At 42.2% G+C, this 15,252-nt stretch overlaps 1 protein-coding gene across 1 annotated transcript in view; it reads left to right on the forward strand.

Moving 5' to 3' along the window:
- LOC115026029 (C-myc promoter-binding protein-like) overlaps nt 1–15,252 on the forward strand; it is a 73,535-nt gene that overhangs the window by 40,061 nt on the left and 18,222 nt on the right. Inside the window, 9 exon segments of the mRNA XM_029458571.1 lie at nt 4,995–5,128; nt 6,123–6,255; nt 6,691–6,897; nt 7,068–7,196; nt 9,258–9,399; nt 10,971–11,099; nt 12,601–12,720; nt 13,004–13,153; nt 13,474–14,657. Coding sequence (XP_029314431.1) covers nt 4,995–5,128; nt 6,123–6,255; nt 6,691–6,897; nt 7,068–7,196; nt 9,258–9,399; nt 10,971–11,099; nt 12,601–12,720; nt 13,004–13,153; nt 13,474–14,657 — 2,328 coding nt within the window.

Below are 15,252 nucleotides of genomic sequence, written 5' to 3' on the forward strand. Positions count from 1 at the left end.
GTCGATTCTCATCTGTTCTGGGTACATTTTGTCTCCAGATGGTTATTACTTGAGATCAAAATAGTTTGTAAAGGAAACAACATTTCTCTTCTAGACTCATAGAAGCCAGTAGCATGCCTTTAGCAAACCCCCCGCTCTTAGCTTTCATGTGATATTTCAGCAGTGTGTAATTTAAATAAATTCCTTAAAATCCCAGCTCTATCACCTTTTATAGATATTTCCATCTTTAATGAATATTGGAATATTCTACATCAAATTTGCTGAAACAGCAATTTGTCTTAAGACTGCAAAACTGTAGTTTCATAGAAATCCATGTGCAGTTTGCTGCAAAGATTTCTGCCCTAAATCTTTCATGACTGGATAGTGTAAGGGCTTTTAACGCATCAGTGGTTTGTGAAGCACTAACCGAGCTTAAAGGTAGTTTTTTCTTCTTTTTTTTCAATATATATTTTACATCCCCTGGGCTCACATCCTTCAGTGTGACAATATGAAGAGCCTCTGAGAAGCTGTCAGTGTATCCTCTGTGCTGCACTGGGAGCATTTTGCATGTGCTCACAGGGTTGTGTTCCTCTATCAGACTGTGTGTGTATGCAGAAGGGTTACATTGTGTGTGTTTGCAGTCTTAAAGTCCAACGTAGTCACTTGGTTCCCCGGTCACGTCTGTGGGTCACTTGGTCTTGCAGGTGACATTTAAAACAGACTCTGAAATAGTGTGGGTGTGTGGGTGTGTGGTGGGGGTGGGTGGGTTGTAATTGAGACATAGCGGAAGTGAATCCAGAGGCCACCATCCACAGCCTCCCCTGCCTGTGTGTCAGCTCCACGGGCGATTAAATTCTCCGACTGTCTTTCTGCACTGGCTGGATTACATGATCTATTCTCACACTGCATCACTCAGCCCACACACATTCAAACACACACACACAGCAGTCCCATACTGAAAGATAAGGTTAAAAGGTATTGATTCCTGAGGGAAACTAGCTCATTGAAGCAACAAAACTAATTACACTTCAGCAAGGGAACAAAACTAAAGTCAGACTCATCATACAAATGAAATACAATGATGTAAATTAAAAGGTGCAGAAATACAAACCGTAATTGTAAACTAAAATGGTTCTTGGAGAGCGCAGACCTTCGCCTGTGCTGTATTCATGTGCTGCTCGGATGTTCCCGTTTCCAAGGTTGAGAAGTCGTTCTGCTGACTTTGGTCTGTTCCTAAAACATACGGTTATTGCTCCAGTATTTGCGTGACATCGAAGAGCAAAGGAAACCGATCAGATGAGCCATGAAACTAAACTTTCTGATTATTAACATGAATGCAGCTCAAATGCCCTATCGCACAATGTGTCATTCTGATCTGCTTCAAAATGTAATTGGTTCCTTCTTGGCCCATGTTTCACCCTCTTCCACCTACATTTAAAGGAGCTGTTAGACATTTTGGGAAGAGTTAGATGAGAGATGAGAGTTGGAGGAATAGATCGACACCACCCTCATGTCTGTACAACAAATATTGCCGGATCCAGCAGCCTGTTAATTAAGCTTAGCATAAAGACTGGAAACGGGGAAACCGCTAGCCTCGCTTTTTTGTAAAAGTAGCAACATCTGTAAAAAGTCTGTAGAGGGTTCTGGCTGAAAGTATTATGGAGGAGTGTGACTAACTTAAAGGTATAGATGAAATCAGTTGTTTCCGTATTAACTATCTTATCCTTTAGTCAGCAGACACTGGGTGTTTCTCTCAGCCGCTGGAAAGCTCCCTGTCTGATCCAGATGAACTGAACGTTATTTGAGATGCACAAACAAGACGTTCTCATTCCACCGGTCTGTGTCTTCTTCTTCTTCTGATGTGTGAAACGACAGCAGAGACAGATTGCTTCTCTTATCTTTACAGCTGTCTCTAGTCACTGTGGAGCAGTGTAGGTTGCCTCGCATAAAAAAAAAAGAAGGTATAAATGACATTATATTTGTGAGTGTGTGTGGGGGGCTGCAGAACTCTCAGTTCTCATAATCTACATTGAAATAATTTAGATAGTTTATTTGACATTACGAATAGGAGGACATCAAACAACACACAACTACAAGGATAAAGGATATTTTCATTGTGGTCCTTGTAAAGATGGCAAAGAGGCATCGAGTAGGCGGCATCACACAACCAACAAACCATCACTATAAATACCTTCACCTCATCATCGTCACCTCAACTCCCACTAAATTGTAGAAAACATTACACCTACATCTTTAGCTAAGATGGTAAGGTAAGAGTGTTTTTCAGCATAAATCCAACACTATCATTGCCAATAATTGACCAATTTAGTTAAATGCTGTTACACACATCCGTCCATACATTTTCTGCCACTTATCCGGCCAAATGTTCTTTTTTCCGCAGCCATGTCTTTTACCACTTCCCTAATGGTTCCCTATCAATATGGGATATGTTGCCCCTCTGATGTGTTCAGGGTGTCCATGCAGAATATCTCCATGAGGAGGCATCCTGATCAATTCCTTGAATCACCTCAACAGTGGTTCTACTCTGATGTCTGAAGGTTTAATCTGTACTCGGAGACATATCACAGAACTTTATATTAGCCTTTTGATGTTCTGTATTAGACACAAGATAAATAATGAAAGAACAGACACTTGATACAGCTCCCACACTTAGACTGAGGTTATTATCAAACTTATTATTATCAGACTAACAAGACTGAGTAATGACCTTTCAGCAAGGGCTTCCCTTCTCTTCCATTCGCCATAAATAAAATCAGCATTTGTAGTTCTAAAGCACTTCTCAATTTATGATGCTTTCCTGCGTGAACTTTCGTTTTTTATATCCACCATAAAGCTCGATCCTCCTGCTTTAAGATTCACTCGGAAAACTAGAAGTCTGATCTTTCAGCTCTGCCAGCATGGCTGTAGTAAAATATCTGCAAAAACTCCAAATGTCAGTGATGATGGGTGTCGTTCATTGCGCTCACTACATTTCATTTTGCCACCTAGATGTTTTTTTTCTGGCGCCATTTAATAAAATCGAAGCACTTTTCACGACCATTGAGCAGCCATAACCTGTAATCTTCTGCATGAGGGTCTGTGGCTCGCAACGTTCTGATTTAAACTCAGCTTTACAGTAGTTTATTTCTAAAATATTCTATACTACTGTAGAATGTCTGTATAGATTTATTGACATTGGTGGAATAAAATACTTGGACCTTTTACTAAAGTAAAAGTAGTAATACCACAGTGTAGAAATATTCTGTTGCAAGTGAAAGCCATGCAGTATTAGCATCAAAACATGTACCAAACGCAAAAGTACTCATTATGCAGAATGGCCCATTTCACATTAATATATAATATATTATTACATAATAATTATTGATGCATTATTCATCATCACTTTAATGTTGTAGCTGGTAATGGTGGTGCTTTTTTAAACCACATAATACTGCTGCGTAGTTGGTGCATTTCACCAAGCGCTCAATAAAGTTTTGTCTTTACTAATACATGATCATTTATTTGTTGATTTATAATTTGTATTAATCTAAATCTTGTCTAAATGTAGTGTAGTAAAAAGTACAATATTATAACAATAATTATAACAATAATAATCCCTCTAAATTGAAGTATAAAAAAGCAGAAAATGGAAATAAAGTAAAGTACCTTAAAATGACTTAAATAAAAGTACTTAGTTACTCTCCAGCACTGTGTTTATTGATAAAACAGATGGTCATTCAAAGCTGGATTCAAGTTCCCCAACTTTTATGAATAATGTAGTTTAAATAAACTTTATAAAATCCACAGATTACATGGCAGTGGTGAATACGTAAATGACCACAAGACAATCTTTTTATCTTGTTTACTTTACAGTAGCAGATATCTGCAGCAGAATGAAGGTGCTGCTCACACACTGACACAGCTCCCTGGAGCTGCAGATTTAGATTTATCGAGTCGACACACTCTGCCAGGACAAGCGACCTACTGATTTATCCGTATAAATCCTCCCACAGCTTCTGACATGTCTGCCATTCTTTCACTTTGAATCTCTAACGTCAACTAAAGTTATTTTCACATACACACGTGTAAACATGCACAGGCAGACCATTTATTAGGCCTTTTTAGTTTATAGTTTTAGTTTTGATCTCCACTTTATTATCTTTCAAGATTATTTATATCTGTATATCTGATGTTGTATTGATACCCTGTGGTCAAAATATTAGGACTTTGATTGTAACTCAGTTCATGTGTATTGTGTGTTATATTATAGTTCATTATAGCGGTATGTCTGTTATTCTGGGTAAAACCCAAGTGTTAACCTGTACAGTCTTCCAGCAAAGTACAAGAGACCTTTTGAGGTCTTCTCCACAAAGGTGACATTTATTAAGAGATTTTAAACACTAGCAAACGGCACACGATGTATGTAAACAGGGTTTTAAAACAAAGTCTGCAGCATTAAATATTGTATAGATGATGGAGGACAGTGATGGATAATATGGACATTTTATTGCACAATCTGTATATTGAACTGTGATGTATGTAATGGGTATAATTTGAATTTGGCATTAAACTAAATATTACACTGTAGGAGGAAGATGGGGGCTCGTTGCAGCTGTGTGTGTGTGTATGTGTGTGTGGTTACAGAGGTGGGCAGCAGAGGTAGAGTGAGTATATAAACGAGAGAAAGGGAAGCATGCTCACTCGGGAAATCTAGGTCACCTGCTGTCATCCTCCCTCAGCTCTCCCAGACACTCAATCTGTAGAAATCCTGCGATCAGGGTGAAAGCTACAAAGCTGTTTTAAAATGATGCTCTAGTGAAAAAAAGTTTTTCAAAGGTAATCGGCCTGTCTTAGGCAAACCCTCCCCCGATGCAAACGCTGAAATATTTATTACAGGGCATAATGTCAAGCTCTGTGTTGAAGTTACTCCCTATTTCCATCAGCTTTGCTAGATGAAGGGTCACGGTACCAGCAGCCAGACATCTCTGGTCATGTTTGTGTGCTCTGTTCTGCAGGTGGACGGTGACAGGCCGGAGGAGACCCGGCTGATAGAGATTGATGAATCTCAGCGCAGTGAGCACACAGTCTTTATCACACCTCCAGAGCTGCCTCCTCTGCCTGAGGGGGAGGAATATCCACTCTGCTACAGGTAATAACTCAATATTCCTCTCAAATGGGAGAATAAGTATCAAACCTTTCAGTGGTGGAAGTACATTTACTCAAGCTACTTTCTACTTCTAATACATTACATCTCAGAGACGAATATTGTGCTTTTTACTCTCTTACATTTGATTTGATAATGCATCACTAATTATAATCTAGTAATATAATTCTGCATAATGAGTACTTTGGTACTTTTAAGTATATTTTGATGCTGTTACTTCTTTTTAACTTTGACTTAAGTAAGAGTTTGAATTCAGTGAGTATTTCTACACTGTATTGCTACTTTTAGTGAAACATCTGAATACTTCTTTAACCACTGACATTTTTTTCAAACTGTTTTATACTTGGTAACTGTTATGCTTTGGTAACATTTTGCAGTAAGTCGTTGTAACCAAGCTTTCAAACCTGAAACACAAAGTGTTATTAGAGCCACCAGTTATATGAATCATATGCCAAGTCAGTGCTTCGATCACTCAACAAGCTGCTGATGTTAGATTTTGAAGTTTAATGTTAATTGTCAATGGAAAGATGTACTCATTTACTAAGTGCCATCTCCCGACTTGACATCTTCCTTGAGACTAACTGAATAGTGACGCCTTACAGCAGAAGGAAAACTGAATAATCCATTGAGCTGGTAGTTACTTATTGAGGCCCAGCAGGAGTCCAGCTCCCTTACTCGCACTGAACACTGCTGCTGGACTGTGTGGGTCTGAATATGTGCTATTTGTATTCTGCAGTCATATTTCGCACTAAATAATTTATGCCAAAAAGATCTTTCAGAACCACTTAAGTTAAGCTCCCCTAATAATAAACAAAAAAAAAAAACAGCTTTCCAGAATGTATAATTAGATCTCTTTGTAAATAATTACAAGCCAACTGCTTTTATGGTCCCTCTAGATATTGGCAAAATGTTCTTGTTTTCTTTGCAGAGAAAAACTGTGCCTTCTGTCAGTAATGTGTGTATGCATGTTCTTCATCAGGTACGATGGTTTCCCAGTGTTAAGTCTTGACCTGTTTGACCCCATGGAGGGTCTGCGGACCCCCTCCTCCCGCCTCGCTGCCAAGCACAGCTGTCCCACCAGCCCTGCCCCCATGTTTAGACGCACCAAGCAGGTCAGCATAGAAGTAACTCACTATCGTCACACAATGATTTATTGATGTATGTTCTGAGCTGATGCTCTTCTCCTGAGTTACCTACACTTAAAGAAACACTACAAGGTTTTCTAAATGCTCAAACTTGCAGCCAAAAAAGTTACATTTCCAAAATGAAGAAACATTTCTTAAAATAAATGTGAGCCGATAAACTGATTCAGTTTTACAATTGAAGATTCAGCATACAAAAAGGACTGCCTTAAGCTATACATTAAAAAAATTACAGAGAAATGGAAGTTTTATTATTTTGTAATAGTGGCAAGAAAATGGATATGATTCTCTGGGTCGAGGGCGATGGAAGATTTAACTTTTACACGCACATTATCTCTAACAGATATGCAGGAGCCTGATTTAGGCATTAAAGAACTTTTTCCTCACCCTCCTTTTTATCCACAGGAGATCAAATCAGCCCAGAAGATAGCCAAGAAGTACTCGTCCATCCCCCAGCTTTGGTCCAAGTGCCTACTCCGTCACTGCTACGGCTTGTGGTTCATCTGTCTGCCAGCGTACGTGAAGGTGTGCCACTCCAAGGTGCGGGCGCTTCGCACCGCCTACGACGTCCTCAGAAAGATGCAGGCAAAGAAATTGCAGCCCCCTGACGAGGTACACTACACTTTTTACTATTTTTGACAATTATAACTATGTTTACACTAATTTCAGATCAACTAATTGTTTGTATTTAGCTTTTTCTTTTTTAGCTCAAACCAAGGTGAGCAAAAAAAAAGTGATTGTCTTTCTACCTAAACAATCATACATGTACAAATACTGTACAGGTCTGCTACCGGGTGCTGATGCAGCTGTGTGGACAGTATGGCCAACCTGTCCTGGCAGTCAGGGTCCTCTTTGAGATGAAGAAGGCCGGAGTCCACCCCAATGCCATCACTTACGGCTACTACAACAAGGTACACTATGTGCTTCTATTGATCACAATGAAGCCAAAACTTGTCATGTATGGTTGGTAAAGAGGCGTGGTGTAATGTGGCCTTGGATTTAAAGGTGCATAAAGGGAGCAACTCACCAATACCAATCCAGTGCAGGGTCTCACACAGGCCCTAATGTAAACATATGAGCACTGGGACTCCCATGTGCTATACTGTTGCTCTGGGTGTGCTGTTCCTCATGTGGGTGAGTTCAGTTTATTCTGCTGATTCTGCTGCAAGTTTGACGAATGTGTGAACACACCCAAATCTCTGGGATGCTACCTTTTCCATCAGCCGTGATGGATGAATATATAGACAGGAGAATTGGCTACTGTACAAATAGTGTTAAAGTGACTGTGAGAACATATAAAAAACTCACTGTTCAGAACGTATGTCACTGTAGGCGTTATATCAGATGTGTGATTTAAAAATACCTCAGAAAACGGCATGATATATTCTAGAGCAGAATGATTTCAGCCTAGATGTTGATTATTTATTCATGATTCACAATAGCAACATAAATAATTGCATCCATATTATTACACCGCTGTGCTCAGTCGCTCCTCTCTGATTGGTACTTCATCACAGTAATTGTCTATGCAGACACTCCACTTGCAGACAAAAAGAAACATTGGTGACATTTGAAGTACCCCCTCAAGGTGGAACACCGCCGTGCGCGGTCATCCCCAGGTGTCGGGATGAATGGTAGCTTTGTTATCATCGCAACGTGTCCCTGATCTGGCAACCCAGAGAGAAAAAAAGTAAATAGTCTGGTGTGGGAGCAGGCTGCAGTGTTGTTTTGACACTTCACAGGATCTCATTTCGTCTTAGAAATAGAAGTCTTGGAGGCACAATGTGGCCACGGCAGCTGCTGCATCGGACAGTCGGCATCGGCAGGTGTTTCTTTTATGCTTCTTAAGATCTTTGAAGTCCAAGGATGTGAAGGAGGAGGGAAGAGGTTCCATATGGCCTTCAGTTGCACACAAAATGCAAAAGGATGGAATATTTTTGGTGTTAGCTTTAACATACATTTCTAAAATAAAACTGAATTAAGTGAGGAAGAAACTGCTGAATAAGAAATGATTAGCTGCTCCAGAAAACTAAATTCCTCCTGAAATTGTAGAGAGCTTACAACCTATTTTCCAATTTCTTGCTTTAGATGGTTTTTCAGAAATGGCTATCCTGGCTCTGTCAAAAGGTTAAAAAAAAACTTGAAAGCTCACTAATTCAAGTATTTATTGACATAAGCACAACAATTACAGAGAAGCATTCGTTGGCAATGAAATTCTTACAGACAGATATGAGAGTAGAAATCTTCTCGTTGCAAGAAAGTAAATTGGCGCATTTCCCATTGACTATTAATAGGGGGAAATGATGCACTGCACTTACAGTCCTCTCTCAAACACTAAGTGGAACTGTGGCCAGCTTGCTGTTCGTTAGTTGTCGTAACATCCTTTTACCTGGCCCAAATCCTGAGAGCCTTCACAAAGGAGCAGCCAGCGTAATAAACCCAGTTCTGCTCAGTGGCATATCGTGTTTTTTCTCAGGGGGCTTCTGAAGTGTATTTTAGGAGCAGGCCGAGACTGTTGAACGTGACTTGGCCAGCAACAGCTGCAGTGCCTTTCCTTTTTCTGATGCTGAGAGTGACTGTGGATCTAACACCGCTGCAGTTAAGGCCTTTGATGTCAAATTCATTCAAGATGATTTTTATATGAAACGGGGATTGGGTCAGTTTTAGTTCACTCACTTTGAAATGTGGAGTTGAAAGTGTATGCATGAAGTTGTTGCTGCTCTTCACACAATATTCATGTTCAGTGAATTATTTAGTAGATGAATATAAGAACATTTCATGGTGGAAGGTATTTTCAGAAAAAACAAATCCATATTCTTAATCATTTGAATTAAAAATGAATGAACTCCTAGACTGCTAAGAAAAGGCAAATCCAAGACTTTTAAAAGAAATCTGGCCGTGATTCTGACCTTGATCTGATATTGTTCCTTCTCCTCCTCTACCTCGGCTGTCTCTCTCCTCCTGGTGTCCAGGCGGTGTTGGAGAGCACGTGGCCCTCCAGCACCAGAGGAGGATACTTCCTGTGGATGAAGCTAAGAAATGTCGTTTTGGGCGTGGCCCAGTTCAAACAGGCGCTACGACGACACGCTGCCCACACACAGAGTCCTCTGTCAGGTAACTGTGGTCAATAACACTCTGCACGTCTGAGAAAAGGAACGTTCTTGTTGTTGTCGTTGTCGTCTCACTAAACAGTTTTTGCACAGTTCTGCAAACTTGACCAATTTGGCCAAACCAGAGTTGCAGAGAAACTTAACCCTTTCCTTTAGCTTTAACATTCCTCCAGTAAAAAATGCATTGAACTCCAGAGCAACTCTGAACACTGCAGACTGGGATCATAATAAACTCCAGCGTACAATAAAGGGACTGTATGTATAATTCACTCACTCACAAAGTGTTAAATTAGGATTTGACTTTATTGAGTTGATGTATTTGGTTTGTTTACGTTCACACTGTCATTCACTATAATCTAAATAGATAAAGATCAGACTTGTGGAACACATTAAAGGATAATAACAATACATTGTCCTGCTACAATCTCAAATACATCACATCCATGTATCTCAAGTGCAGAAAAGGAAATCGAACGACCCAGCATTTCTTAAATACAATTTGTTTCAGTTGTAATTATTGACCGGCAGAGTTGTAAAGATCAACTATCTCAACATGTGTGATTTAACTCCCCTGCATGCCAGTGAACACCTGCACACCTGGTGCATGCTAATCCCTGCTAATCCCTGCTTTTTAAAAATACTCCCTGTTACCACTGGTAAGCATTGTGTTCATCAACGCTCCTCAGACGAGTTCAGCGTTGATTCAAAGAGACAAATGCTCCTGTGAAACACTCATCCATACACACACCACAAAGAGACACAAGCCACCTCTCACTCCACTCCCGTCCCACACAGTTTACATAATGTGCCTCGACAGTGACACAGAAGGTGAAAACAACTGGCCAGTTCTTATTTATACATGTCCTTTTATTTTCTATTAATTTCCTAGAAGGTTATTATAGAGATTCTCTTATTATGGAGAACAAAGAGGCACTGTATTTGCAACAGTTATTTGAGTTCATTTTGTTGAGTTGTGAGAGGGATTTCCTTAGAGGAAGAACTTTGTTATTGGAGACTTAATTCTCCGTATATATTAAATGATGTACATGCTTTCTTGTAGATAACTTTCACATCTGTGCATGTTCATCTCACTGTGCAGTGAATAAAAGACTCTAGTTTATGCTCCAAGTTAATTGGAATTGGAGTGTAACAATTGAGTCGGCCTTTGTTTTCCCTTATAATTAGTACCAATTTACATCTAAATGTTCCCACTTATTTACATTTGCACATTAGTTCCTGTCTAAGATATGTTAAACTATGGGACCCGTAAATAAGTGTTGCAACTACTGTTTTACTCTGATGGCTGGAATTTAGTCACATCTCAGAATAATGCAAGAAGTATGTTTAAGCTTTTAAAGAGTAATTTCTCTTGCTGGTTCATCTGGATTTATATCTATATATTTCAGAATAAATACACCTACCAAAATACTCCTTACACCGTAAGACACAAGCTCATCAGGACAGTTTGAGTCACCCGCTAATCGACACTTAAATATTAAAAACAATAAAAAGAAAGAACAGTTGTGGAGCAGAAATGGCGCCCGGACTTTTTAACGCCTTGTTGTCTTTGGGCAGATGGCAGCGACCTGGACGCTGTGAGTCACGGCAGCCTGGATTGCTCTGCCGACACTAACCTGGCCGAGCAGGGCCCCTACGCCACTGACTCTGCCAGAGTAGACCCCACTGACGATAAATCTAGCACAGGTACACTCAACATGGCGGCTGCTGCTCGACTCAATCTTTCACAGGCAGCCATCTTGTTCTACATCTTATTCTTCTCTCTCAATTACATTTTTTATTTTTTTATTCTTCCTTCATTTGTCCCACTTACCGACCGGCCTCTTCCTCGTTTTCCCTCTTCCTCCCGCCGCCTGTTTCTCCTCCACCTTCCTTTCGTCCCTGTTGTCCATCCATGTCGTCTTTCCCTGGTTTTGCGGCTGTGGTTTCTGCTGTGCTCTGTCCCTAACCCTGCCCTTCACTCTGGCCCTGCCTGTGTTGCCCTTGCATGCAGTCGGCCGTGGGGGCGGCAGCGTGGGCGCCAGGGTCCCGGTGGCCCACTCACACTGGGGGGGCTCTGAGCTCAGAGAAGCCACCCTCCACCCAGGTAATCCTCTCTGTCAGTCTGCATGTCTGTCTCTCTCTAGTATTTCTCTGTCTCATCTCACCTGACCTGCAAGGTTTTTTAATTTTCTGTCTTGAGCCCTTTCATCTGTTCTTTTCTGTCTCTGTGACCTCGCCTCCTCTTTTTGTTCTCCACTGTGTCATCTCTCTATCTGGCACATCAGTCTGCTGCTCATCTCTCTTTTCTCTCACTCCTCCCTTCACCACAGAGTGACGTATCATAGTCAATTATGGCGAGTAATTACTCAGAGGCACATTCTTTTTGATTACTGTAATAATTTTAATCATGGAGCTGGCACCTCGGCAGGAGACATCACCGTGTGAGCAGAAATACTGAGAGGGAACCACAGCAGGAGGGAAGGTCCATGATTATAATTATTACAGTCTTGAAATGAGATTTGTCTCCTGCTATCAGTCGCTCCATACTGTGTTACAGCCGAGCTGTGCAGCCTCATGCTTTATTTAGAGTTGAAGGTTCATGAAAAGATGAAAGAGGAGAACAAATCATCAGACAGCTGGTTGCCTGGAGACCCAGCGAAGTTTTAGAGACGGATGGAAGAGGCAGGTTTTTTCCGCCCCTAATGTCGAGTCTTAACAGCTAAATTCATTAGCAGCTGTGTAACAGCAGTTAGTTTCCTTACAGTTACTGTAGATCTCTGCATGCCCTGAGGAGGATTCTTTTTAGTCGGCACAGCTTAGCTGCTTTTTTCTCGCCTCTCACCGCAACAGTGATATGCCTCCCAGAATTGAGGAGATGAAAGGGAATAATCGCCTCACTAGCTTTATCTCTTATGTATGTTTCATTTACTCCTACCACAGTGCAAAGCCACAATAGGTTCACTTCTTTTTTCCCTTGTTTTCAGTAGATCCTCCAACCTGAACAGTGTGTTTGGTAATGAGAGCGGTGTCGTGTACAGTGTTGTCAAAGTGCTGCTATTTTGAGAGAACAACCTATTTCTCTGCATAGATTTTCCATGCGTTGTGATGCATTTTTCTGTGATCTTGTGGTTTAATATCAGAGACTTGTGTGCTTATTGTGTCCCTCTCATCTAATTTCATTTCTGTCTTTCTCTCGGGTCTCTAGGGGATCAATCAGATTTGGGTTATAACTCGCTGTCCAAGGAGGAGGTTCGGAGAGGAGACCCTAGTGCTCAGGACATCGCCCCTGACAAAGATGACAAGAAGGAAAGCGACTGCAGCTCCTGTAAGTACAGGAGTAAGCTCTGTCTGATCTGATATCACCTGATATTTCTGTCTACTGTACCTTCTAAAAAATGATAAGTTGGCAGCCACACGAGGGATTTCCCCTTCTCTGCCTTGATCTTTCTCCCCCAGAGATGATTCATTCTTTTTGGTTTCTCATCATCAAAAGCATTTGAGTCTTGTGTTGTCCTTCAATGGACTCTTTTAAAGAACAGTGCTGTGTTTCACGCTGTGCCGCATGGTAAAAAAAGACTGATTATAAATTGTAATTTCTGTGTTTGCAGTGTCAGAGACAGAGAGCGCCAAGGGGAGTAAAGACTACCTCCCTCAGCTGGACATGGACGTTCATTCCTCCTTCAAACCCTGTGGCATTGTGCGCAGCAGCTGTCCATATGATGATTCATCCTGTAAGCCCAAGAGCTCCGCCAGCGCAGGTAAAGAAAAAGAACCTAAATAGATTCAATAGTTTTGCAAAGTGAGTGGAGAGAAACTATAAATTCCCACTTCAAAGTTTTCTTATGACTTCCTCAATGTTCCTCAACACCAGAAGTCTTCTAAATAACTTATCCGATACTTTGGGTCTCTGTCATGGCAATCCTTTTTAATTATTTCCATGAGCCTCGGCTGCAGAAGCCGGAGGAAAGAATCAGACCTGTAGCATAATAACACAACTTACTAATAACTCCTCCAGCTTTGTAACTGTATTGCTCACTTATGTCACTTCTTCCCTTATCCTCTCACGGTCACGTTGCAGGTCTGCTCTTCAGTTCCTCCCTGAATGAGATCGGTGAGGTCCGCACCAACAGTTTGATCAGGAGACACAAGAGTACTCTGGAGGAGGTGGTGGGAAGCGCCAGCAGCGGCTCGGCTCTTGACTGGCAAGGCGTGAGAGGCCGCCGGCTGAGCGGAGACACAGTTGGCAGCAGCGGCAGTGGCACCACCGTCCTCGGCCTGGGTATGAGCCAGGGGGAAACCGACCCTGTTAAGATCGCAGGACACCTGGGTGCAGATGTCAAAATTCTCTCCGGTGCCAACTTCAGTAAGAGTAAGAGACCTCGTTCGCTGGTCCTGGGCGGATTAGAGGGGGCGGCCGCTGCCAGAAGTCGTGATAACATGGAGGAGGAAGAGGAGATGGAGGGACAGGACTCCAGTGATGAGGACAGAAGTAATACAGAGGCCATTTTTGATTTGGAGGATCTGGATTTGGACAAGCCTGCCACAGGGGTTGGCATCAGCTCCAACAAATCCAACAAATCTCATAAGAAACCTGTCGAACGCAGCGTCAGCTACAGTGGCATGAGCACTGTGATGTCCAGAGGAGTGAAGCGCACGGACATACAGACGGGCTACGACCCTCTATCCCTGCTGGCAGCAGAGTCACACTCTGAGCAGCAAAATGAGGATCAGTACCCAGAGGGGGACGAGACCAGCACGCCGAGCGCCCGTAGGCACCTGGCCAGAGAAATCGAGCTCTACATGAACCACATGGGCAGCCCACTGAGCAGCCGCACACCCAGTCTGGACCTGCAGGACCCCGCCAGCCCCCTCCTCCTTCACCCCTCCTCAGTCTTTGCCCCCCGCAGAGCCAGCCTGCCCCACAGCTCCCCCCTCAGGACTTCTGGAGTGCCGCGCTCGCGCACCTTCCACCCGACCTCTCCCTCCCAGCCCATCGCACGCCAGCGTCTGTTGTCGACGCCTTCCTGTCGCAGCTCTAGCACAACCCCCAGCGCCAGCCCTCGTCCCAGCCCCTACAGGGAGAGGACAGACAGGATGAGCCTGGCGTCACCTTCGCCCTCCTCCTCCTCTTTCGCTCTGGACACTCTGATCACACCGACGCTTGATGTATTCAAAACCAGCGTGTTCTCTGCTGGGAAGGGCGTGGCAGAGAAGGCAAGCCGCTGGTATTCCCGCCTCGCCACGTACACAACACCTACAAAGGTACAGAGTCTTGTTGTGAAAGTTAACTCACTGCAGCTGAAATAGGGATTACCAACGCTGGGATGTTTTTATTTTTTTTTACCAGATTATTTGCTATCACACAGAAAATCAATGGAAACAAAGGGCTGCCTGGACTAGGAAGGAGTCACCCTGTTTTTAGGCTCTGCCATTCTCAAGATCAAATTGTTAAGCCAGTCTGAGATGTAAATCTTATTGTTATGTCCTGTTTTTAGGAGCACAGCTCCAAATAGGTTATATAGAAATAGTGAGCCAATTTTAAAACCTAATCGTATTTTTAAACTGAAAAAGTATCCGACTCCTCTCAATCTATTTGTGTTCCGTAATGCAAGCCAAATATGATTTATAGTAAATGGTCTAAAACCTGCATAAACGGTTTCAGTATTACTGTAAACTCTCATATGAGCAGTAAGACGAGCCGAAAGTGTGATTGCTGCTGCCATCTTGTGGCTTTTTGAGTGTCAGTGAGATTATTCTTCCTGTAAAAGCCTCCATTGACTAACTACTGGTCAAATCTGCTCACTGGGTGTTGCTGTTTCCAATTTCCATCATCAACAACAAAAAACCTCTATTAGTT

The sequence above is a fragment of the Cottoperca gobio genome, chromosome 3 (assembly GCF_900634415.1).
Source record: "Cottoperca gobio chromosome 3, fCotGob3.1, whole genome shotgun sequence".
Taxonomy (NCBI): Eukaryota; Metazoa; Chordata; class Actinopteri; order Perciformes; family Bovichtidae; genus Cottoperca; species Cottoperca gobio.